Source organism: Malus domestica, chromosome 11 (assembly GCF_042453785.1).
Source record: "Malus domestica chromosome 11, GDT2T_hap1".
NCBI lineage: Eukaryota > Viridiplantae > Streptophyta > Magnoliopsida > Rosales > Rosaceae > Malus > Malus domestica.
In genome coordinates, this window is record NC_091671.1 from 5,332,641 (window position 1) to 5,357,978 (window position 25,338).

General features: G+C 39.6%; 4 protein-coding genes and 2 pseudogenes across 4 annotated transcripts; 5 read left to right on the forward strand and 1 right to left on the reverse strand.

Annotated features, from left to right (window-relative positions):
- LOC103447327 (small ribosomal subunit protein eS4x-like) lies at positions 1-2,197 on the reverse strand. The gene is made up of 5 exons (XM_029088177.2): positions 2,051-2,197; positions 1,901-1,978; positions 1,392-1,572; positions 1,177-1,274; positions 1-654 (listed from the first exon to the last, which is right to left on the reverse strand). The coding sequence occupies exons 1-5, from the start codon at positions 2,051-2,053 to the stop codon at positions 220-222; spliced, it is 795 nt and encodes a 264-aa protein (XP_028944010.1). The 5' UTR covers positions 2,054-2,197; the 3' UTR covers positions 1-219.
- On the forward strand, positions 2,187-4,878 carry LOC103447612 (mitochondrial import inner membrane translocase subunit TIM22-4-like; annotated as a pseudogene).
- Positions 4,879-5,660: 782 nt separating this feature from the next.
- LOC103447611 (putative disease resistance protein RGA4) lies at positions 5,661-8,510 on the forward strand. Its single transcript, XM_008386802.4, has one exon. The coding sequence runs from the start codon at positions 5,661-5,663 to the stop codon at positions 8,508-8,510; it is 2,850 nt and encodes a 949-aa protein (XP_008385024.3).
- Positions 8,511-8,575: 65 nt separating this feature from the next.
- Positions 8,576-11,317, forward strand: LOC103439303 (cinnamoyl-CoA reductase 1-like; annotated as a pseudogene).
- Positions 11,318-13,952: 2,635 nt separating this feature from the next.
- Positions 13,953-17,177, forward strand: LOC108174467 (putative disease resistance protein RGA3). Its single transcript, XM_017335408.3, has 2 exons — positions 13,953-16,924; positions 17,038-17,177. The coding sequence occupies exon 1, from the start codon at positions 14,079-14,081 to the stop codon at positions 16,917-16,919; it is 2,841 nt and encodes a 946-aa protein (XP_017190897.2). The 5' UTR covers positions 13,953-14,078; the 3' UTR covers positions 16,920-16,924; positions 17,038-17,177.
- A 574-nt stretch (positions 17,178-17,751) lies between these two features.
- LOC103429871 (phenylacetaldehyde reductase-like) lies at positions 17,752-21,099 on the forward strand. Its single transcript, XM_029088175.2, has 6 exons — positions 17,752-18,025; positions 18,133-18,308; positions 18,422-18,607; positions 18,797-18,959; positions 20,137-20,323; positions 20,797-21,099. Exons 1-6 carry the CDS (start codon positions 17,908-17,910, stop codon positions 20,939-20,941), a joined length of 975 nt encoding a protein of 324 aa, XP_028944008.1. The 5' UTR covers positions 17,752-17,907; the 3' UTR covers positions 20,942-21,099.
- Positions 21,100-25,338: the final 4,239 nt, after the last annotated feature.

Below are 25,338 nucleotides of genomic sequence, written 5' to 3' on the forward strand. Positions count from 1 at the left end.
TTGATTAAAAATGGTTCAATACACATCTCATTCCAGCACAAAACATAACAAGATTCAAGCCAGTATAGCAACTTAAATAATCCATAATGCACGGCCCCAAAACGAAAGAAAAAAGAACCCCCTAAACATAAGCTGATTTAAGTAAAACTGCTTAACTGATTCAACTAAGTACCATTCTAAAACTACAGGAACAACAATCCATAGTCGACGCTATATTGTTTAAGCCGTAGCAGCTGTTTGGGACGCTTGTCGCTTCTTTGCCTCTTCAATGATGCTTAGCTTGATGCCCTTGCCCTTGGGAAGAGAAACCCAAGGCTTGGTACCCTTGCCGATGGTGAACACATTGCCAAGACGGGTTGCAAACTCATGGCCGAGGGCATCCTGCACGTGGATGGTCTCAAAGCTTCCCTTATGCTTCTCCCTGTTCTTAATGACTCCAACACGTCCCCTATTCCTACCGCCAGTCACCATGACAACATTACCAACATCAAACTTAATGAAGTCAGTGATCTTGCTGGTCTCTACGTCCAGCTTAATAGTGTCATTGGCCTTGATCAGCGGGTCAGGGTAGCGAATGGTTCGGCCATCAAAAGTGTTAAGATAGGGGATGCCCTTCTGCCCAAACTGCACCGACCGAACCTTGCAGAGCTTGAACTGCTCATGGAATTTATAATACCAAGTCAAATAGGAAACTATCTAGCCAACAAAACTCAACTAGATATATTTCAGAGAGTACTCCTAACCACTGACATGTCAATATTGAAAAAGGACAAACAGAGACTTAAAGAAACTTGATTCCAAGAAAAAAGATTAAACCGAAATGTACAAAATAAAAATAGTGTAGCAGGTCCTAATCTTTCAATTTGTAGAATTAGCTAACTGAAACACTGATCCACCTGATCAACCCAATTGCGGCAATATGTTCTACCATTCGAAACAAAAGTTAAATCTGAACAGATAATCCAGTTAAACTAACCTAGCAACATAAACGGTCAAACAAACTTCCTTTCCCGTTAAACTTTAGATCTTTTCTGTTGCATGTAAGATTTAAACTTGAACATTCATTTCGTCAAGAACACATATTAACAACTAAGCTAACAATAATCCCAGTACACAATGGCTATAATACACATTAGTTAAACGAAATGTACACATTTCTACAAAACTAGCACCAACCTTTGCCTCCTCATCTCTAATGGAGTGAAGCCTAAACCGACCCTTTGTGTCAAAAAGCAGACGAAAATTCTCGTTTGTTTTCGGGATTGAAACAACATCTGAAGACAAATAAAACAACTTTAAGCACACTTCTAAGCATCACAGATACATAGCAGAAAATCATTCTGCAAAATAAAAAAATGGAACTAAAAATGGTGAAATTGTTGAGAACATACCCATGAAGCCAGAAGGGTAAGTCTTGTCGGTCCTGACCTTTCCATCAACCAAAATATGGCGCTGCATGAGAATCGAAACAACCTCACGGTATGTGAGTGCATACTTCAACCTGTTCCTCAGGATAAGAACCAGGGGAAGGCACTCCCTGGATTTGTGGGGCCCAGATGAGGGCTTGGGGGCCTAAACAAACACATTCGAAACAAAACTTCCATTAAACCCAAATTAAAATCAGACCAAAATTGAAGATTTAATGTAAAAATTCATCATTTTTTCACTTGGAGTCCCAAGCAAACACATTTGAAACCAAATTTTACATTAACCCCAAATCAAACTGAAGCAAAAATTGTATATTTACCGGGAAAATTCTTCATTTTTCATTCGGGAGCCTTAAAAAACACATTTAGTGATAAAATTTAAATTAAACCCATATCACAATGGAGGACAAGATTGAAGCTTTAATGAAAATTTCTTCAATTTTTTAATTAGGGGAAGAGGTGTTAGTACTTACAAAAGCACCACCAAGCTTGTCGAGCATCCAATGCTTTGGGGCATTGAGCCTCTTCAAATGCTTCTTCAGTCCTCTGGCCTGCAAAACGCAACATAAACCAACAGTTAACACACACAGCAGAGATCTCTAGAGAGAGAGAGAGAGAGGTACCATGTCTGCAGAGTGAGATGCAGAAACCCTAAGGAGGAGGAGGAGGAGGAGGAGGAGACAGGAACGAAAAGGCGTTGAGAGGCTAAGAAATATTTATATGGGCGAGTGAATAAGAGTGGGGTTTTAGGGTTGGGAGATGTGGAGAGCGAGATTCACCGTGGCCGAGTTCAGAATAGGCGGGGACTTTGAGCGGATCAGATTGGTTGTGGATGTGGGACCCATTGAGTTTAGCAACTCATTTGTTTTCTTTCCTTTCTGGGACATGGAAGCAAGAGCCACCGTCGGATTACTCCACAACCAAAGAAATAAAAGATCATGACCGTCGGCGAACCCAAAACCGCACTCTTTTTAACCGATTAAAAAATTTCACTCTCCCCGAGACTCTAGTCAACCGAGTATTTTATGGCCTGCCATTGGTTCGGGTGCCGATACAAGCCTCACCTCAATGGCCTCGAATCCGGAGAACGAATCTACGGCCTCGAGAGAGGTCTAGGAGCCTCCGATTGAGCCCATTCGGCTGCCGACGGTGGAGGAGATGCGCGGTCAAGACATTTGGAACAACTGCGCCGTCCGAAGCGTCGTTAGTGGAGTTATGGGTATGGCTGAAGTTCTTTCATTTTGCTTAATTTTTGGATTCTCTCACATGGGTTATTATTATTATTTTTCCTCTCTCTGTTTGGTTGCCGAGCAAATGTGGGAAAAAGTTAAGTCTTTTTTTTAAGTGTTGGTTTTTTTTTTCCCTTTATTTCTGTTTGGTTGCTGAGAAAACTTTGGAAAGTTACTGTCTTTTTATTTGTGTGTGGTCTCAGAATTGTATTTTTGTGGGTTTCAGAATGTGCAGAAGATTGGTGTATTAGTTGTGATAGATATAGTCTAAATTTCGTTACTTTAAAGTAAGTATTGGGGTTTGCTCTATATAGCGAACTCTACCAGAAGGTTACATTGTTGTTTACATTGATTTTGGCCCGGAAAAGCACTTGAATTGCTTCCCGAGTGCTTCCCAGAAGAGCTTTTAAGTCTTATTAGAGTTTTTCCTTGTACTTTTGTATAGAACTTAACACTAAACGGATGTTGATTGTTCATTCTTTAAGCTTTGGGAATTTCATAGGTGGTGGGCTTGGGTTGATGGTGGGTTTGCTTCTCGGAGCGTTAGACACCCCCATAATGCAAGACGAAATGACTGGTAAACAACAATTCATTTACCAAGCAAAGTCAATGGGCCGGAGGAGTTGGAGTTCTGCAAAAGCATTTGCAGTTATGGGATTGCTTTTCTCAGCTGCCGAGTGTGTTGTTGAACAGGTATTCTGGATATGTCAAAATTCATGATCGTAAATTTTATGTGATCGATGAGGTTTAATTTCTTTGCTATAGGGACTAATTCTGGATTATTGTTTTCAGGCACGAGCTAAACATGACACAACAAATAGTTGTTGCTGGATGTGCAACTGGAGGTGCACTGTCAGCCAAAGGTAACCAACTTTCTCCAGCAGTTATCATTTTTTTTTCATTGATATACAAGGCTTTAAACCAACTATATAATGCGTATTGTCAACTTCGCATTCAGGCACATCACCATAGGATTCTATTTAGACCATAGTGTTCTCTTTCCACTCCTTCGGAAAGTGGAATTGAAAAGTCCGTATTTTTGTAAATAGTGTTTCGAAAAAAAATCTCGCTTGAGCTTCTGTTTTGAACTGATTTTATTGAGTGTAGGGGTGGGGTAGACATGTAATATGCTCTTTTAACTTAACTGAATAATGGAGTTATTAAAAATTTAACACCTTCAAACGTAAGTTTATGAAACTAGTACCATTGGATGCATCAAGTATCTGGCTGAAGACGCGTAAGGGGTTAGTGCTTTGCAGAAACTACTTGGCTTTTTTCTGTTGTCCAAGGATTGATTTTGAATCAAGGAGTTCATTAATTAGCCATCATGTTTATTTATAAGGAATTCTTGTAGTTAGGCAATGTTAACCATTATAGGTTGATTCTTTGTTGTATTTATTAATGCAGCACGATAACTTCAAATATTAAGAGGTTGCATATTCCTTTATAATTAATCTGGTACCGTAGTTAAAATCAGAGCTTTAACACTTTAACTGAATTCAGCCAAGATTCTGGTTTTATTTCTCACACGATGTCAAAACAGGAATCTAGACTCCTTGACTCTACTTGTGTAGTATGTTGGTAATTACCATTGACGGAACACTCCCTTGCCCTAGCCTTGACTCGGGTATAGAGGGTAGTCATCGAGTAAGCCTTGACTCGGATATAGAGGGTAGTCATTGAGTAAGCCTCACTAAAAGATATGTGATATAACATGGGTGAAAGAATTAGTAAACCGGACAAGTATCGGCCTTGTTGGTGTTATTCTCATCATAGTTCTGCTATCTGCATAATTTGTTTTCGTGCATGTAAAGATTAGACTCTTACACCTCCTTATGTCGTCCTGTTGTAGCTGGTCCTCAAGCAGCCTGCATTGGTTGTGCCGGCTTTGCTGCATTTTCGGTGCTGATAGAGAAGTTTTTGGATAGACATGATTGAGTTTAGCGCGTTGCCCGTGCTGCCCCAGTTTTGCAGGCACAAAAAGTATGACAATTCAGTAGAAGAGCCCTGCGGTGATACAAATGTGTTTGCTTAGGTTCAACTGCAGCCCTTGTTATGATTATTTATCCCAAATTTATGAAGGGTTGTTCTAGCGAACATACAAATCCTATGATTTTGTATTATGCTTTCTCTTGAACACAGTTGAGATTTTTATAGTTTGAATACGCACGGCTGCGGGGTTTATAACTCCATAAGAATCTACCCCGTAGTTTTAGCATTCAGATTTTGAGAAAAGGTTTACATTCTAAAGACTGGATGGACATTCAGTTCGCTCCCAAAGTTTACGTTATTCCTTGCCCTCCACAGACAGTAAACTGCAGCATCAAGGCAAAATCTTTTTGGTAATAAGTCACCGTATTCCTATCTTGGGAAATAAAAAAGCAAACAGGTAAAACGGGGCTGTCCAATCTCTACGTTAATATTAATTAATATTAGAGACTTCAATCAAAACCAGAAAATCAATAAGATTTCAATTAAAGAACATTAGTATCTAGAGACTGAATATAATTTTTTCCAAAAAAAAAAATAATTGCCTAAGAGAACAGTGGCATGAATGCCAAATACCGCTTCACCGTGACATATATGCTTGCTTCTGTTGTCGAGGATTGATTCGTAAGCCATCGTGTTTGTTTATATGAGATTCTGAGAAGACGGTTTACGTTCTAAAAAAAATTAGTTTGCTTGCCGACACGGCCACTATAGATTCACCCCTCAAACTTGTTATTCCTTTCGTCCAAGGAGAGTAAACGGCAGCATCAAGGCAAATCTTTTTGGTAATATGAGCAAAGAATCTTGCATTGTAGAAAGCAAACGGGAAAACAAAGGTGTCCACCGTCTATATAAACTAGCAAAGAAGACAAGCAATAGCACAGCCATCCTGCATTAATTTCCTCTTCTCATACACTTCCCTACGCGGCCAACTTCCTCTTTTTCTCCACTCTCAACCGATTTTTATCATCTTCTTCTCCACTCTCAACCAATTTCTAAGTTTCTAACCCTCAAAATGGCCGATGCAATTGTTTCCCCGCTACTAGAAAAGTTGGCTTCAACAACTTATCAATACGTAGCGGGCGAGGTGAAACTCGTTCTGAACGTTAAGAAAGAAGTTGAAGAATTCGCCTGGAATCTCCAAGCTATTGAATCTGTGCTTGAGGATGCAGAGCGAAGGCAAATGAAGGAGGCTAACGTGCAAAACTGGCTGGACAACTTGAAGGAAATATCGTACATGATGGTGGACGTGCTGGATGAGTGGCACACTGACATCCTGAGACAAGAAGTTGAGAAACAAGATAGAGAAGGTGCAGATCATCTTGCTCCTCAGAGGAAGGTAAGTTTCTCTATTTTCGCTCGTTGCTTTTGTCTTGGCCAAGTCGGGAAGGTTATTGTTCGTCGTGAAATTGCTCTCAAGATAAAGGATCTAAATGTGAGGTTAGCTGAGATTTATAAGCAAAGAAAAATGTATAGTTTTCAACCCACTGAAAAAGTCATCCAAAAACAGCAAACTTCGTCTTTTGTCGATATGTCTGAGATATTTGGTCGAGAAAAGGAAAAAGATAGTTTGATAAGGAAGTTGGTGAGTGATAGTAGTGAAGAAGGGAAGGGGCTCCTCATCATCCCTATTGTAGGGATGGGAGGCATGGGAAAGACAACTTTGGCTCAGTTAGCCTATAATGATGCCAAAGTTAAAGCTCATTTTCGAAAGAGAATATGGGTTTGTGTGTCGGAGCCTTTCGATGAGATAAGGATTGCCAAAGAGATTAGTGGTGATGCCTCCTCAAGTTCAACTGGGTTGGATCATGTCTTAGAATCTATGTCTGAATCCATTAAGGGGGTAAAGTTTCTTCTTGTGTTGGATGATGTGTGGACCGACGATCGCAAAAAGTGGGATCAATTAAAGGTTCCATTGATGCAAAATGGGGCTGAGGGCAGTAGAATACTAGTAACCACCAGGAAGCAAAATGTTGCTAGTATGATGAGAGCAACCTCTCACATGATCAATCTTGCAGAGTTGAGCGAACAAAATTGTTTGTCAATCTTCAATCATATGGCATTTTCTGGTAGAGAAGTAGACGAGTTTGAGGTGTTTGGAGATATCAGTAGGGAAATTGTAAAAAAGTGCAAGGGTTTGCCACTTGTTGCAAAGACTCTAGGTAGTATGATGCAGGATAAGAAAACAAGGAATGAATGGTTGGACGTTCTGAATAGTAGAATATGGGATTGGGAAGAAGTGGAGCAAGAAGTTTTCCAGCCATTGTTTCTAAGTTATTACGATTTGGCGCCAAGAAATAGATGTTGCCTTTTATATTGTGCTATTTTCCCGAAAGATTATGAATTTAGTAGGGATGTGTTGATTAATTTTTGGATGGCACAAGATTATCTTAATTCCAGGGAGAATAAAGATAAAAGAAAAATTGGTTATGCTGTGTTTGATAATTTAGTTGCGCGGTCATTTTTTCAAGACTTTAAGAAAGACATTCGCACTGGTGCAATAATAGGTTGCAAAATGCATGACATTGTACATGACTTTGTGCAATTTATCACCAAGAAGGAATGTTTGATTACGGAGTCTGAGGGAGCAAACCAAAAAATAGATATATTGGGCAGTAAGGTTCACCATTTGACCTTAACGTCTATAGCTGATAGTCAAGCTTTACTTTCTATCACTTCTGGCAATTGCAAAAATCTACGCACGCTTGTAACAACTCACTCAAGGGTTGATACGGTGTACGGTAGATTTATTTCAAAATTGAAAAGTCTTAGGACGATAAAGTTGTGTTTGTCTTATACATCCATCGAAGAACTCCCAGAAGAGATTGGTGAATTGGTACATTTGAGACATATTGATTTGTCTGAGAGTAGAAATTTGAAGAAATTATCAGACACCATTTGTGGTTTATACAATCTGTATACCTTGGACCTGCGGGGATGCTATGCACTTAAAAAATTGCCTGATAACATGGGAAAGTTGATTAGCTTAAAACATCTTTACGTTGGGAGGTGCAGCTCATTGGAGTACTTGCCAAAAGGGATAGGGAGATTAACAAGTTTGCAGACACTAGACGTCTGTCCTCTGTTTTCTGTCGACAACGACGAAGCATTTCAAGTTGGGGATTTGGGAAACTTGAACCAGCTCCAGGGCAGTCTCAGTATAAGAATTTTGGGGAAGGTGAAAGATGGGAGTGAAGCACAATTGAGGGGCAACAAGCAACTTTTTCGTCTCGACCTTGATTTTGGAAAAGTGGTCTACGAGGCTGGAGACTGCAGTGAACGAATAATGACTGTCTTTCGACCGCACGATGATCTGGAATCTTTAAGGATTGATTGGAATTACAACGATGTGTATTTTGGCTCGACCTTCCCGAATTGGCTGAGGTCTTTAAACAAGTTGCGATTCCTTGATCTGTCGAAGAATGAGGGTTGTCAAGTTTTGCCTGCTCTTGGGAAATTGCCCTTCCTTGAAAAACTCTCCGTAGGGGGGATGTTGCGTGTAAAAAAGGTTGGTGGCGAGTTTTTGGGAGTAGGAGACGATGATCAAACATCCTCTTCATTCAAATCATCCTCACCAATATTATTCCCAAAATTGAAGCGGCTCCAATTTTGGGGACTTGAGTCTTGGAAGGACTGGGAAGGCGTGAAAGGGTGGAACGTGAATTCTGGAATTACAATCATGCCATGTCTTTCTTCCTTAGAAATATATCATTGCTCTAGGTTAGAAACACTGCCAGACTTCCTATGGAAAACACCACTGCAGAATCTTAGCATTGTTTCGTGTTCGCAACTTGCCGCACGTTGCAAAGAAGGACGGTGGCCCAAGATTTTTGAAATCCCAAACGTTGAGTATCATGACTGTTAATTGTTTTCGGCCCAATTCAACAATCAGCTGAAGTAACTGAAGAGCACTCGACGGCTGAAAAGGAAAGGGAGACTGCATGGAGGATGTCGAAGCAGGGTGAGGTCGTATGCGTTACCGGTGGAAGCGGCTGCATTGGATCCTGGCTCCTCCGTCTCCTCCTCCACCGTGATTACACCGTCCACGCCACCGTCAAGGATCTCGGTAACTTTCCCCCTGCTTTTCACTTTATCTACACAACTGCCACAATGCCATTCATTTCATTCCAATTCCATTCGCTTTCACTCTAAATTGAATAAGCGCCGTCATTTTCTGTGTTGCAGAGGACGAGGGCGAGACGAAGCATCTAGAAGCGTTAGTAGAGGGAGCAGAGTCGCGCCTCCGTCTCTTCCAGATCGACCTCCTCGACTACAACTCGATACTCGCCGCCGTCAGTGGCTGCTCCGGCGTCTTCCACCTCGCCTCTCCCTGCATCGTCGATCAAGTCCACGACGCCGAGGTTCGCGCCAGTACACATTATCAAATTCCTTCTAATTTTGATTATATTTGATTAATTATGCGTCATTTTGAAAACGTGGTCATTTTTTTGTTTAATCTGCAGAAGGAGCTTCTGGACCCGGCGATCAAAGGAACGCTCAATGTTCTGACGGCGGCGAAGCGCGCTGGGGTCAGCCGTGTGGTGCTGACGTCATCCATCTCCGCCATCACTCCCAGCCCAAGCTGGCCGTCTGATAAGGTCAAGGGCGAGGATTGCTGGACAGACATTGACTACTGCAAGCAGAAGGGAGTGAGTTACTCCAATGCCTAATTGTGTTTTGAAAAACCGCGGTTTATTGTCTGTTTAATGTCCGCATTCTATTTTCTTATTGAAAGTTTGTAACTTTCGGTGCGAGTTTCCCCTGTTTGTATTGAATTTTTCATCTTTGATTATTAAGTCTTCGTTTTTAACTAATTGAAGTTTTCACAAATGGGGACCTGTAATGCTGATTGTGTTTGGTGTTTGGCTAGGTGTGGAATCCATTACCGAAAACGCTGGCAGAGAAAGCAGCGTGGGAATTTGCCAAGGAGAGGGGGCTGGATGTGGTTGTGGTGAATCCAGGCACGGTGATGGGCCCTGTTATCTCGGCCAGGTTCAATGCTAGCATGTTGATGCTCGTTCGCCTTCTTGAGGGTACTTTTCTCTGCAAATTTGTATTAGAATATCCTCTGGGACTGCACCTAGAAGTAGATTGTTGACTTTATCCAATTCCATTTCATATATTATGTTGCTGAAAGCCTAAAACTAAGGTAACCAATGAGGCTGTGGTTGGTTGATGAACTAGAAATTAGATGCATATGTGTGATCATAAAGGAACTCTTCTACATCTGTTTTTCTAGCACACGTTTCTTTAAGTTCTAAGCAATCTCGATAAAGTTTGTTTGGGTTCCTCTCTTTTGGAGAGGACTGAGAAAAAGGAAGAGGCCCTAGAAACAACATGTATAAAGTAAGATTTGAGATGTTCAATCTTTGCTGCAGGCTGCACTGAAACTTATGAGGACTTCCTTGTGGGATCCGTTCATTTTAAAGATGTAGCTCTCGCACACATTTTAGTGTATGAGAACAAAATCATCAACCGGTAGGCACTTATGTGCTGGAGCTATATCACATTATGGTGCCTTTGTGCTAAAGGTTGCTGAACTTTTCCCTGAGTACAAGGTTCCCAGGTAAATTTTGGTCTGCAAAATGCATTTGCAAATGAAATGGTGTGCATATCTTATGTTTTCGCTGTTTGGTTTCCTGATAAGTGAATGTCTCATCTCTTGGCAGAAGCGCAACTTAAAAATATAGTATGTCTTGATTTTGAACCGAGGTTTCTTAGATACACTGAACTCTTCTACAGCTGGAGGATGATGATTTTTTCTTTCTTTTTTTCCTCCCATCACGTGTTTGATATTTGAGACCAAATTAGCGAATTGAAATCTGATTTTTCCTATAAAAGAGTGTTCATGCGGGTATAGATGTGCATACGTCATCTTTCTTTGGTCTATTTAAAATCCCTTCCAAATGTTGATTTCCACGTTTTTCAACCTTTTGGTGCATTCTTGCTTGCCTTGGCGGAATTTTACAATTTTTTTAGGTGGTGTGTGTCTGATTTTGAAAATGCTCGAGCTAATATGTTTACTTTTGTGTAGTTTGCCAAAGGACACCCAACCGAGCTTGCTGCCGAGGGAAAGAACGGTGCGAAGAAGCTAATGAACTTGGGTTTAGAATTCATTCCCATGGATCAAATTATCAAGGATGCTGTTGAGAGCCTAAAGAGCAAGGGATTTATTTCATAAATGAAACTGCAGGAATATGAAACTTATCAGGGATCAAGGTATGACTTGTACTAGTAGCTGAGTACGTGTAACATGAATGGTTGTTTCAACTCCTTTAAATTTTCCTTCTTCTAGGTAGGAGAGCAATTTATATGAAACGAGTTCATTGCCATTATGGCGTTCTGGTCCAGTAATATATTGTCACGTGAAGAAAAACTTAAACATATCAGTGCATTGTTGGACTGGAATGCTACGTGATATAACAATTATTCCATACATTTTATTTCCTTTTTATTTGGATTATTGTGATTGTTTTAAGTGAATTCAGTTCTCTTTTACTTAGTTTTGTGTTCTTTGGTTCGAGGAGTAAAGATGAAGAAACAAGAAAATGGAGGGATTTTGCAATTGAAACGAGTTTTGCTTCCTGGAAGCAGACACTGTCTGCGCAGAATAGCCAACTTGACCGAATAAACTGTACTTCAGAAGGAACCAGCTATTGAGCCTTATACCATTGCAAAGATATTGAAGTTAGCTTTCAAAGAAATTTTACGGGTGATAATTCACTTGAAGCCCATTGCCCAAGAGAGCTTGTACAGATGACTTTAATCCTATTTCAATAGGGTCTGAAGTAAGTTACTTGGGAAGTTTACTCGCCACATCATCAGTCATGCAATACAAATGAGGAAAAGATTGCACAAGACCGATAGGATTTTGACCAATATAGGTTGTAGGAAGTCGGAGGGACGTTTTGGAGAGAGATTTTCTGCAAAGTTTGAAGAGGAGAAGCAGCGGCCATCAGCCATCGTTCTATCCTTCTACATCGTTTATAAGTTTTCCATGTTTTCTAGACTTTTCATTATGTTTTCGTGCTCTATGAATAACTAAACTCTTTTCTAGGGCTAGGATGATGCCCTAGCATGAATGTTATGATTTTCAACAGTATTTGTTGGATATTTAATTTGTTGGATGAATTCTTATTCACTACAAGAACTGAATGCTTTATGTTCGAATTCTTTGACTGATGATGTTAGGGCTTTCCATATAGTAACTTGAAGATGGAATTGAGGCGTAACTGCAATATAATTCGGATTAGCTTCTTGATAATAAGGGTTGTGAATTACATAGATGTTGTAACAAGATTTATGGTTTGCATGATTCTCCTGTTCTCTTGTACGTAATGAGTTCTACATGTTAAATTTATGCCCTAACCAGATAGACTGCATTTTAGGATATACGACCTTTGCCGAAAAAAAGGTCGTACCCAGTGCACAAGGCTCCCGCTTTACGCAGGGTCTGGGAGAGGTGAATGTCGGCTAGCCTTACCCCCATTTATGGAGAGACTGCTCTCAAGTCTCGAACCCGAAATCGAAGAAAATCACATACTTAAGGAGAACTATGGTTTATAGTGCCTTAACCGGACTTAGATACAGGAATTGTCTTCTAAGGGAAAATATTCCATTGAATGCATTGAAACCTAAACCGGATTGTCATCTTTGTTGTATTTATTAACAAATAAGGATAATTCAAATATTAAGAGGTTGCATATACCTTTATAATGAACTGAATTCAGCCACAGATTCTGGTTTTATTTCTCATACGATGTCAAAACAGGAATCCAGAGTCCTTGACTCTACTTGTGTAGAATGTTGGTAATTTCCACTGATGGAACACTCCCTTGCCCTCAAAGATATGTGATATAACATGGGCGAAAGAATGAATAAACCGGACTAGTACCGGCCTTCTTGGTGTTATTCTCATCATAGTAGCTTGCTATCTGCATAATTTGTTTTCGTGCATGTTAAGAATAGACCCTTACACCTCTTTATGTTGTCCTGTTGTAGCTGGTCTGCAAGCGGCCTGCGTTGGTTGTGCCGGCTTTGCTGCATTTTCAGTGCTGATAGAGAAGTTTTTGGATAGACATGATTGAGTTTGAGCGCTTTGCCTGTGCTGCACCAGTTTTGCAGACACTAAAAATATGACAATTCAGCAGAAGTGCCCTGCAGTGATACGAATGTTTTTGCTTAGGTTCAACTTCAGCCCTTGTTATGGTTATTTATCCAAAATCATTTATGAAGGGATGTTCTAGCGAACATACAAATCCAATGATTTTGTGTTATGCATTCTCTCGACTACAGTTGAGATTTTTTGAGAATCTACACCGTATTTTTAGCGGTATGATCATTGATTTAGATTTGTAATTCAACAAACAAACACCCAAACGAAAGGATTAATTCCCGGCAGGAAGTCTCAACTCATGAAAGATATTCGGATTTTGAGAAGAAGGTTTACGCTGCTCTAAAGAAATGAGCTTGCTTGCTGGATAGGCATTCAGATTCACTCCTAAAGTTTTCGTTAATCCTTTCTCTCCACACAGTAAACTGCAGCATCAAGGTAAAATCTTGGTAAATCAAAGAATCTTGCTTTATAAAATCAAAGAATCTTAACAAGTCACCATAGACGGTTCGGATTGAATTTCATCGTGATAATTAAATAAGCAAATGGTTGCGGATTAAATTGAATTTTTGCAAGAAACCTTGAAATTGAGGAACATTTTGTTCTATAAGAAACAATGAAATTTCATCGTAATAATTAAATAGACAAATGATTTTGGATATCAAAACCAGAAAACCAGTAAGTCTCAATTAAAGAACATTCGTAGCTAGAAATCAAATATAAATTTAAAAAAAAAAAAAATTGCCAAAGAGAACAGTGGCACGAATGCCAAATACCCGTGACCTAATGCTTGCTTCTTATCGAGGATTGATTCATAAGCCATCATGTTAATTTGTTTATATGAGATGTTGAAAAGATGTTGAGAATGAATCTCACATTGATAGGAGAAACTATGCATAGACTTAAAAGTAAGTTGGGCTACTTCCCCATATTGTCAATTGGTTTTATGGTTGAACTCCAATTTCTTCATAAGGTTTACGTTCTAAAAAACAAATTTAGACTACTTGCCGACACTGCCAGTATATATTCACCCCTGAAATTTGTTGTTCCTTTCATCCAAGGAGAGCAAACAGCAGCATCAAGGAAAATCTTTTTGGTATTAAGAGCAAAGAATCTTGCATTAAGAAAGCAAACGGGAAAACAAAGGTGTCCACTGTCTATATAAACTAGCAAAGAAGAAAAGCTATAGCACAACCATCCTGCATTAGTTTCCTCTTCATGTATACATTCCTACGCAGCTGACTTCTTCTTCTTCTTCTTCTTCTTCTTCTTCTTCTTCTTCTCCACTCTCAACCGATTTCTAAGTTTGTAACCCTGAAAATGGCTGACGCCCTCGTTTCCATGCTACTAGAGAAGTTGGCTACAACAACTTATGAGTACGTAGAGGACGAGCTGACACTCATTCTAAATGTTAAGAAAGAAGTTGAAGAGTTCACTGGCAACCTGAAAGCTATTGAATCTATGCTTGAGGATGCAGAGCAAAGGCAAATGAAGGAGGCAAACGTGCAAAACTGGCTGGATAACCTGAAGGAAATATCGTACCAGATGGTGGACGTGCTGGATGAGTGGAACACTGACGTTCTGAGACAAGAAGTTGAGAAACAAGAAGGAGAAGGCACAACTCATATTACTCATCAGAGGAAGGTAAGTTTTGCTATCTTCGCTCGTTGTTTTTGTCTTGGCCAAGTCGGCAAGGTTATTATTCGTCGTGAAATTGCTCTCAAGATAAAGGATCTAAATGAGCAGTTAGTTGGGATTTATAAGCAAAGAAAAATGTATAATTTTCAACTCACTGAAATAGTCATTCAAAAACAGCAAACTTCGTCTTTTGTCGATATGTCTGAGATATTTGGTCGAGAAAAGGAAAAGGATAGTTTGATAAGGAAGTTGGTGAGTGATGGTAGTGAAGAAGGGAGGGGGCTCCTCATCATCCCTATTGTAGGGATGGGAGGTATGGGAAAGACAACTTTGGCTCAGTTAGTCTATAATGATGCCAATGTTAAAGCTCATTTTCAAAAGAGAATATGGGTTTGTGTGTCAGAGCCTTTCGATGAGACAAAGATTGCCAAAGAGATTAGTGGTGATGCCACCTCAAGTTCAACTGGGTTGGATCATGTCTTAGAATCTATGTCTCGATCCATTAAAGGGGTAAAGTTTCTTCTTGTGTTGGATGATGTGTGGACTGAAGACCGTAAAAAGTGGTATCAATTAAAGGTTCCATTGATGCAAAATGGGGCTGAGGGCAGTAGAATACTAGTAACCACCAGAAAAGAAAATGTTGCTAGTATGATGGAAGCAACCTCTCACATGATCAATCTTGCAGAGTTGAGCGAACAAAATTGTTTGTCAATCTTCAATCACATGGCATTTTCTAATAGAGAAATAGGCGAGTTTGAGGTGTTTGGAGAAATCAGTAGGGAGATTGTAAGAAAGTGTAAGGGTTTGCCACTTGTTGCAAAGACTTTAGGTAGTATGATGCGAGATAAGAGGACAAGGAGTGAATGGTTGAAGGTTCTGAATAGTAAAATATGGGATTGGGAAGAAGTGGAGCAAGAAGTTTTCCAGCCATTATTTCTAAGTTATTATGATTTGGCCCCGAGAAACAAATGTTGCCTTTTATATTGTGCTATTTTTCCAAAAGATTATGAGTTTAGTAGAGATGAGTTGATTAATCTTTGGATGGCACAAGATTATCTTAATTCTAGAGAGAATAAAGATAAAGGAAAAACTGGTCAAGCTGTTTTTGATAATTTAGTTGCTCGGTCTTTTTTTCAAGATTTTAAGAAACATTACGACACTGGTGCGATAATAGGTTGCAAAATGCATGACATTGTACATGACTTCGTGCAATTTATCACCAAGAAGGAATGCTTGAGTACCGAGGCAGAGGTTGCAAACCGTAAAATAGAGGTATTGGGCAGTAATCTTCGCCATCTGACCTTAACATCTGTGGTTGATGATCAAGCTTTACTTTCTATCACTTCTCGGAATTGCAAAAATCTACGTACGCTCACAACAACTCACTCAAGTGTTGCTACGGTATATGCTAGTTTTATTTTACAAGTTAAATGTCTTAGGACGATAAGGTTGTCTGGAAATTCCATCAAAGAACTCCCAAAAGAGATTGGTGAATTGGTACATTTGAGGCATATTGATTTGTCTAGGAGTATAAAGTTGGAGAAGTTACCAGACACCATTTGTGGTTTATATAACTTGTATACCTTGGACCTTCGAAGATGGAAATCGCTACATAAATTGCCTGATAACATGGGAAAGTTGATTAGCTTAAGGCATCTTTACGTTGGGGAGAGTGACTCACTGAAGTACTTGCCAAAAGGGATAGGGAGATTAACAAGTTTGCAAACACTAGACGTTTGTCCTCTTTTTTCTGTTGACAATGACGAAGCATTTCAAGTTGGGGATTTGGGAACCGTGAACCAGCTCCACGGCAGTCTCCAAATAAGAATTTTGGGGAAGGTGAAAGATGGGAGTGAAGCACAACTGCGGGACAACAAGCAACTTTTTCATCTCCAACTTGATTTTGGTGAAGTGCGTGACAAGGCCGGAGAGAGCAGTGGACGAAATATGGATGTCTTAAGACCACACGATGATCTGGAATCTTTAGAGATTTATGGGTATTTTGGCTCGACCTGGCCGAATTGGTTGATGTCTTTAAAAAAGTTGCGATTCCTTACTCTGGAGGATAATTGTGTTTGTGAAATTTTGCCTCCTCTTGGGAAATTGCCGTTCCTTGAAGGACTCCACCTCGGGGCAATGTCGGGTGTAAGAAAGATTGGTGGTGAGTTTTTGGGAGTAGAAGATGATCAAACATCTTCATTCAAATCATCCTTGTCAATATTATTCCCAAAATTGAAGCGACTCCACTTTTACAACATGTTGTCTTGGAAGGACTGGGGAGGCGTGAAAGGGTGGAACAAAGGAGATTCTGGAATTACTATCATGCCATGTCTTTCTTCCTTAGACATAACTATGTGCTCTGAGCTAGAAACGCTGCCAGACTTCCTCTGCAAAATGCCACTCAAGAATCTTTCCATTTTTTACTGTCCAACACTTGCCAAACGTTGCAAAGAAAGCAGTGGAGAGGAGTGGCCCAAGATTTCTCACATCCCAAACGTCAAGATTTGTGCTAATGACGTTTAATCTTGGTGAGTTGCAGTGTTTTGATTATTTACTTCGTTTTGGATATGTACAAATACAATTAATTTAAGGTGAAAAGTATATGAAAAATAATTATAATTATTTGTATTCCAAATTGCAGATAATAGTGCAGAGGCCTAGGTCAAATAAACCTCCAAGCTGTTTGGTGCGGCGCTAGTTCCCTCCTCAAGAAACGACGACGATCAAAATTTAACTGTATTAATTCCAAAATCCCACTACGTTGAATGAGTTGTTAATTAAGGTAAGCTAGACAGTACTATATATATGTATGTATGTATGTATGTATGTCAAGAAAACATCTGCGGTTACTAAGTTCTATGCAGTGATTCACTAAAATTAAATAAGGAAAGTTTAACGAAAAGCTCTCTGTACTGTTCATTTTAACGAAAAATCACATTTTTACACTAAAAAGTCAATTTTGGTACTATTCACTTTACTATTTATTTTGTCATTATCGTTAAAACTCAAAGTTTTCTAACCATTTTTATTAGTTTTCCTTTTAACAAGGGACATATACAAAAGATATTAATATTTTTCAACAAAAGAAAATGTTATTGGCACTTTCAAAATCTCATTTTACACTCTTCACAAGTATATTTTTCATTCGTAATATAGAAAATTTGGAGTGTAAAATAAGATTTTTGGAGTGCTAATAAGAATTCTCTTCAACAAATTGTGGCTCATTAGAGTTTTCTGCAATAATTTTGATAAATCCAAGTTATTTACGATATTTATTTATTTATTTATTACAAGTGATATTACTAATATAAAAAATTAGGTATAAATATTAAAGAGAAGTCAAGCGTTTTAACTCGAGATATTGTGTGTACGTTATACACTCAATTTTCGATGTACATTATCTTTTTATTTGTAAATTCCATTTAGATTTTGTGCATGCAATCAGCTGAAGTAACTGAGGAGCACTCGACCGCTGAAAGCAAAGGGACACTGCAACCTGCAGGGAGGGAGGATGTCGAAGCAGGGTGAGGTCGTATGCGTTACCGGTGGAAGCGGCTGCATCGGATCCTGGCTCGTCCGTCTCCTCCTCCACCGTGATTACACCGTCCACGCCACCGTCAAGGATCTCAGTAACTTCACCCTTGCTTTTCCCCTTATCTACACAACCGCCACAGTTCCATTCATTCCATTCGCGTTCAGTTCAAAATTAATAACGCCGTTGTTTTGTTTGTTGCAGAGGACGATGGCGAGACGAAGCATCTAGAAGCGTTAGTAGAGGGGGCAGAGTCGCGCCTCCGTCTCTTCCAGATCGACCTCCTCGACTACAACTCCATACTCGCCGCCGTCAATGGTTGCTCCGGGGTCTTCCACCTCGCTTCTCCCTGCATCATCGATACAGTCCACGACCCCGAGGTTCCCGCCATAAAACAGTATCAAATTCCTTCTAATTTTGATTATATCTGATTAATTATGCGAAATTATGCGTAAATTTGAAAACGTGGTGCTTTTTTTTGTTTATTCTGCAGAAGGAGCTCCTGGACCCGGCGATCAAAGGAACGCTTAATGTTCTGACGGCAGCGAAGAAGGCTGGGATCAGCCGTGTGGTGCTGACGTCATCCTCATGCGCCATCACTCCCAGCCCAAGCTGGCCGTCCGATAAGGTCAAGGGCGAGGATTGCTGGACAGACATTGACTACTGCAAGCAGAAGGGAGTGAGTTACTCCAACGCCCTGTTTAATGTCCGCATTCAATTTTCTTATTGAAAGTATGTTACTTTCGGTGCACGTTTCCCCTGCTTTTACTGTATCTTTCATCTTTTGATTATTAATTCTTCATTTTTAACTACTTGAAGTTTTCACAATTGGGGACTGTAATGCTGATTGTGTTTGGTGTTTGGCTAGTTGTGGTATCCATTATCGAAAACGCTGGCGGAGAAAGCTGCGTGGGAATTTGCCAAGGAGAAGGGGCTGGATGTCGTTGTGGTGAATCCGGGCGCGGTGATGGGCCCTGTTATCTCGCCCAGGCTCAATTCTAGCATGTTATTGCTCCTTCGCATTCTTGAGGGTACTTTTCTCTGCAAATTTGTATTAGAAAATCCTCTACGACTGCACCTAGAAGTAGATTATTGACTTTATTTATCCTCTAGCACTGCACTCTTAAATTGTTTGAATAATCCACTAGCGGTTATTGTTCTCTTGCCTGATAGTATGCCATGTAATGTTGCGAAATTTGCACTTGAATCATAAATTTAGACGAAAGTTGATCTTTGATTGACAGTTTGTACGATGACATATCATCTCAATGGCAAGAGAACATTTCCCATTTATTATGTATGATGCTGTGGTTGGTTGATGAACTAAAAATGAGGTAAAAATGAGGTATTTTCTTTCTCTTAAGACATTTTTGTTGTGCGGAAGCGGCATTCGACTGTAAGTGAATAGTAAAACAGAACAGAAACAAAAACCAACATCAACAAGAACACCAAGATTTATACTGGTTCGGCAATGCCTACATCCAGTTTGGAGACGACGGAGTATTCCACTATAATCAATGAGAACATACAATAGTGTTTATCACTCAATTTCCCAAAGACCCAAATAACCCAAGCTCTCACACTTACAATAGGAAGAGAAAACCAAAAAATACAAAGCAAGACAATTTGAGAAAATTTTTCTCTATGCCGAATGGCTTCTTGCTATTTTTCTCTCTTCCTTGTTCTCCTCTTGTCTCTACTCCATACTTATGAGCTGCACCTTGCTCTCCTTTTATAGCCAAAGAAAAGCTTCTCAAAGACATCAATGGCCAAAGGCCTACCATCAAGTCAAAAGAGTTAGGCACAAATTAGGCACAAATTAGGCACAAATGTTGTTTGCCTCCCATTACCACAAAGTAGCCCAAAGATTTGGACTTTGACTACATGTTTGAGTCAATAATCAACAATTTTTGCTAAGGAAAGATTGAGTTTGGTACCTCAGCACTTGGAAGATTTCTTCTTTCATAACAGTCGAGATTGCTAATTGTTTTGCCGGTTAGTCCGTAAGCTTGAGAAGTTAGATTGTGTGAGCATGCGTATGTGTAATCATAAAGGAACTCCTCTTCACCTCTTTTTTTAGCACATGTTTCTTTAAGTTCTAAGGATTTTCGATAAAGTTTGTTTTGGAGAGGAATGAGAAAAAGGATGAGGCCCTAGAAAGTGGAAACAACATATATATAGTTTTGAGTTGCTCGATCTTTGCTGCAGGTTGCACTGAAACATATGAGGACTTTTTTATGGGATCTGTGCATTTTAAAGATGTAGCTCTCGCACACATTTTAGTGTATGAGAACAAATCAGCGACCGGTAGGCACTTGTGTGTGGAAGCTATATCACGTTATGGTGACTTTGTGGCAAAGGTTGCTGAACTTTACCCTGAGTACAAGGTTCACAGGTAAGTTTTGGTCCACAAAATGCATTTGCAAATGAAATTGGGTGCATATCTTATGTTTTAGATGTTTGGTTTCCTGATAAGTGAATGTTTCGTCCCTTGTCAGAAGCACAACTTAAAAATATACTATGTCTTGATTTTTTAAACCGAGGTTTCTTAGATGCACTGAACTCTTCTACAGCTAGAGGACCATGGTTTTTTCTTTCTTTTTTTCCGTCCATCATGTGTTATAGATATTTGAGACCAAATTAGCGAATTGAAATCTGATTTTGCCTATAAAAGAGTTTTCATGCGGGTATAGATTTGCATACATCATCTTTCTTTGGTCTGTTTAGAATCACTTCCAAATGTTGCTTTCCAAGTTTATCAACCGTTTGGTGCGTTCTCGCTTGCCTTGGAAGAATTTTGTAAATTTTTAGGTGGTGTGAGTGCCTGATTTTGAAAATGTTCGAGCTAGTATGTTTACGTTTGTGTAGTTTGCCAAAGGATACCCAACCCGGCTTGCTGAGGGAAAAGAGCGGAGCGAAGAAGCTAATGAACTTGGGTTTAGAATTCATTCCCATGGATCAAATTATCAAGGATGGTGTTGAGAGCCTAAAGAGCAAGGGATTTATTTCATAAATAAAACTGCAGGGATATGAAACTTATCATGGATCTAGGTATGTATTGTACTAGTAGCGAGGACATGTAGCCTGAATGGTTGTTTCAACTCCTTTGAATTTTCCTTTTTCTGTGAAGTAAATAATATTAATATGAGTGTACGATAAGTTTACCTTAAATTTCAGACTTTAATCGGGGAATATCAGTGCATTGTTGGACTGGAACGCTATGTGGTGGCTAACCAGTTCCACATAAGTCCTCCCAGTCTACGTCAAATTCTTTGTGTAATAAGAGAATTTCTCTTAATTTTCACCGTACCGAAAGTTAAAAGGACTAATAGCAAGTAATTACGAACATGGCTAGTACTGTGGAAGCTAAAGCAGCAGCAACAGCTCCTCCATCTTCGGTGTTTGATATAATGCGCCACCTTGGCGGGGGACATTAGCAAAGTGGATTCCAATGTTCTCGAGAAAATCCTACCAGATTAAATGTACGGACGAGCAGTTGAGGTGCGCACGGAAGAGTACCATAGGCAGAGATTTGAGTCCAGTTACTGATATGTTGTGGCGGAATTTGTACGTGGAGTTCGGTGCTTCAAGGGCTGTTCAGGTGGTCGAAAACACCAAGAAGTTATACCATGCCTACAGTCTTGTGGATAACGAGTTCAAAACTAATTTATTCCTTCAATACTTAGTGCAAATATATTGTTCTATAAAAAATAAAAATAAAAAATTATACCATTTAACACAACATTAACCTGATTTACAACGTCGGTACTCTCCCTAGCCTTGACCGGGCAAAGAGGGCAGTCGTTAATTAAGTCTCACTGAAAGAATGTGTAAACCGTACAAGTTACTGGCCTTGAATATGGTGAAACTTTAAACTTTGTTGGCGTTTATATCTCGTCATGGTCCTGCTATCTGCTCAACTGGTTTTCATGCACGTAAGATTATATTCTTACGTAACTATAAACTTTTTTGGCGTTAATTAACTTCTTGTGTTGTTGTAGCTGGTCTGCAAGTAGCCTGTGTTGGTTGTGCCGGATTAGTTGCATTTCCGGTGCTGATAGAGAAGCTTTTGGATAGACATGGTTGAATTTTAGCGCTTTGGCTATGTTCTCCCAGTTTTGTATGCTTAAATTAGACAATTTAGTACATACAAATCCAATGATCTTGTATTATCTTTTTTGTTCACTACAGTTCAGATTTTTGTAATTTGAATGCGGACAACTGCAGAGCTTTTAACTCCACTCGAGAAAGACATTCAGGTTCTGAGAAGAAGGTTTACGTTCTAAAACCAAAGAAATAAGAGATCATGACCGTCGGCGAAACCAAAACCCCACCCTTTTCAACCGATTCAAACATTTCAATCTCCCCGACTCTCTAGTCAACCGAGTATTTTATGGCCTGCCGTTGGTTCGGGTGCCGATACAAGCCTTGTTGAATTGTGGCCAAGTGGCCATCACCTTTCCTAATAAACAAACCAAAAGAAAAAAAAAAGGAGAAAGGACAACAAGATTATGTTTCCTTGTTTTGGGGAAAAGAAAAGTGAAATTTGTCTAAAGTTTTTTCTTTGGTCCATGTGAGAAGTCACGGGACTCTTGGGGTTTTTTAACTAGCAGCAATAGTTGCCTTTTGGTGTGGGAAAAAGGTTGTCGCATAGAAGAAAAAATTAGAAGGGAGCAGCAGAAAGAAGAAGAGAGGTACGCAGCTCTCATATAAGAAAGAAAGGTGATTTTCTTTCTTGGTTAGTTCTCACTCCATCAAAGTTTTATTGTTGTAATAGCTTTGAGCTTTGTATAGAGAAGAAATTAATCACTATATTTCTTTCTCTATTTGTTTCTTTAGTGTGTGAGAGTTATTGGGTGTATTAGGTTATTTGGGTTGTGAGATTACCAACACTTTGTAAACTCCCATTTGGTTGATAGTGGATTATTGGGTGAGCTCCTACTGCTCCGAAGACGTACTCCAGTTACATTGACTGTTGAGGAACCTCGTTAAAATCTTGGTGTCTTTAATATTTTGTTCTTGCATTTCATTTGATATATTTCCTGTGGGTTCAAAAGAGTTGGTTCTAAAAGGTTTGGTGCTATCCTAGCACAACAATTGGTATCAGAGCACTGGTTGCTCTTGGGTACTGTCTAGTTGCCAAAGATGTCAGACGGGCAAGATGAAAATCCTTTTGGAAGCAGCTCCGGGTTTGCAAGAACTACGGTGCAAAATGCAAAGTTCGAAGTGAAAAAGTTTGATGGCACAAACAACTTCGGGATGTGGCAATGTGAGGTCAAAGATGTGTTGGCTCAACAAGATCTACTTGCCGCTTTGGGAGAGAAGCCGGAAGCTATGTCGAAGCCGGAATGGGAGAAATTAAATTTGTGGGCTTGCTCTTCAATTTGGTTGTGTCTTGCAAAAACTCAGAAGTATTTTGTGATGCGGGAGACATTAGCAAGTGTGTTGTGGCAAAAATTGGAAGACAAGTATATGACGAAAAGTGCAGAGAACCGGCTACACTTGAAGAAAAAGCTCTACCGCTTCCAATACAAAGAAGGTACGAAAATGATTAGACACCTTGATGCTTTTAATAAGTTGATTGCCGACTTATTAAATTTAGATGAGGATATTAAGGATGAAGACAAGGCCTTAATATTGTTGAATTCCTTGCCGGACTCTTATGAGCATTTTGTTACCACTATTATGCATGGTAAAGAAACTGTGAAATTTGAAGATGTGTCAAATGCCTTGATGAATTATGAAATGAGGCATAGAGATAAAACCCATGATAGTAACTCTGAAGCTTTATTTGTTAGAGGTAGATCATCGGAGAGAAGATCATCTTCTAGTAGGAAAAAATCACAGTCTCGACCTAGAGGAAACTCTAAAGGTAGAAAACCTTTGGAAAAGGATGAATGTGCCTTTTGTCGTAATAAGGGCCATTGGAAGAAAGATTGTCCTAAATTGAAGACCAAAGGCAAAGAAAGTTCTGAAGCTAATGTTGCTGAGGTTGAAATAGATTTTTCTGATTTTGCTTTAACCACTTCCTCATCATTTGATTGTGCTACTAAGTGGGTGTTGGATACGGGTTGTACTCATTATATGACTCCTCACAAGGATTGGTTTTCAAGCTTGAAAGAGTTTGATGGTGGTGGTGTGTTCATGGGAGATGACAATCCTTGCACAACAAAAGGAATTGGTACAGTTCGTTTGAAGTTGCATGATGGCATGGTTAAAGAGTTGACAGGTGTTCGGTATGTACCGAATTTGAAGAAAATCTTATTTCTTTGGGTACTTTGGAATCCAAGGGCTTCAGGTTTCATTCAGATGGACAGACATTGAAAGTTACTTATGGTGCACTTGTTATGATGAAAGCTCCTCGATGTGGCCATTTGTATTTATTGCAGGGAAGCACTGTGACAGGTGAAGCATCTGTAGTCTCTGAAAATATGGGCACATCTGATTCAGATACTACTAGACTGTGGCATATGAGATTAGGCCATGCCGGTGAGAAAGCTCTACAAGGGCTTGTGAAACAAGGTCTTATAAAAGGTGCCATGACTTGTAAACTTGATTTCTGCGAGCATTGTGTCTTGGGGAAGCAAACTAGAGTGAAGTTTGGTACTGCTGTACATCAGACGAAGGGCATTCTTGATTATGTGTATTCGGATGTTTGGGGTCCTACAAAGACTCCCTCTTTGAGTGGTAGACATTGGTTCGTGACCTTTGTTGATGATTATTCAAGAAGGTCTTGGGTCTACACTATGAAGCACAAGAGTAAGGTGTTGAGCATTTTCTTGGGTTGGAAGAAAATAGTTGAGAACCAGACTGGGAGAAAGATTAAGATTTTGAGATCGGATAATGGTGGTGAATACACATCCGATCCTTTCTTTAAAGTTTGCAAAGAGGAAGGAATTGTGAGACATTTCAGTGTTCGGGGAACTCCACAACAAAATGGAGTTGCAGAAATATTGAATCGAACCTTGCTTGAGAAGGTTAGATGTATGTTGTCTCAGTCGGGTTTAAGCAAGTCATTTTGGGCAGAGGCAGTTAATTATGCATGTCACATCATCAACCGGTTACCCTCAGCTGCTGTTCAGGGTAAGACACCAATGGAGGTATGGACTGGAAAAAGTTCTTCTGATTATGACTATATCCGTATTTTTGGTTCACCTGCTTATTTTCATGTGACTGAAAATAAACTTGATCCTAGAGCCAAAAAGGCTATCTTTCTTGGTTTTAGTAGTGGTGTTAAAGGTTACAGGTTGTGGTGCCCAGAGATGAAAAAACTTGTAATTAGCAGAGATGTGACATTTGATGAAGAAAGTATGTTCAAAGACTCTGAGAAGAATGTGAAAGATGTCCAACAGGTGGAGCTTGAGAAAGTTGCATCTGGTACTTCAAATCCTATTTCCGTTGATGTCGAAG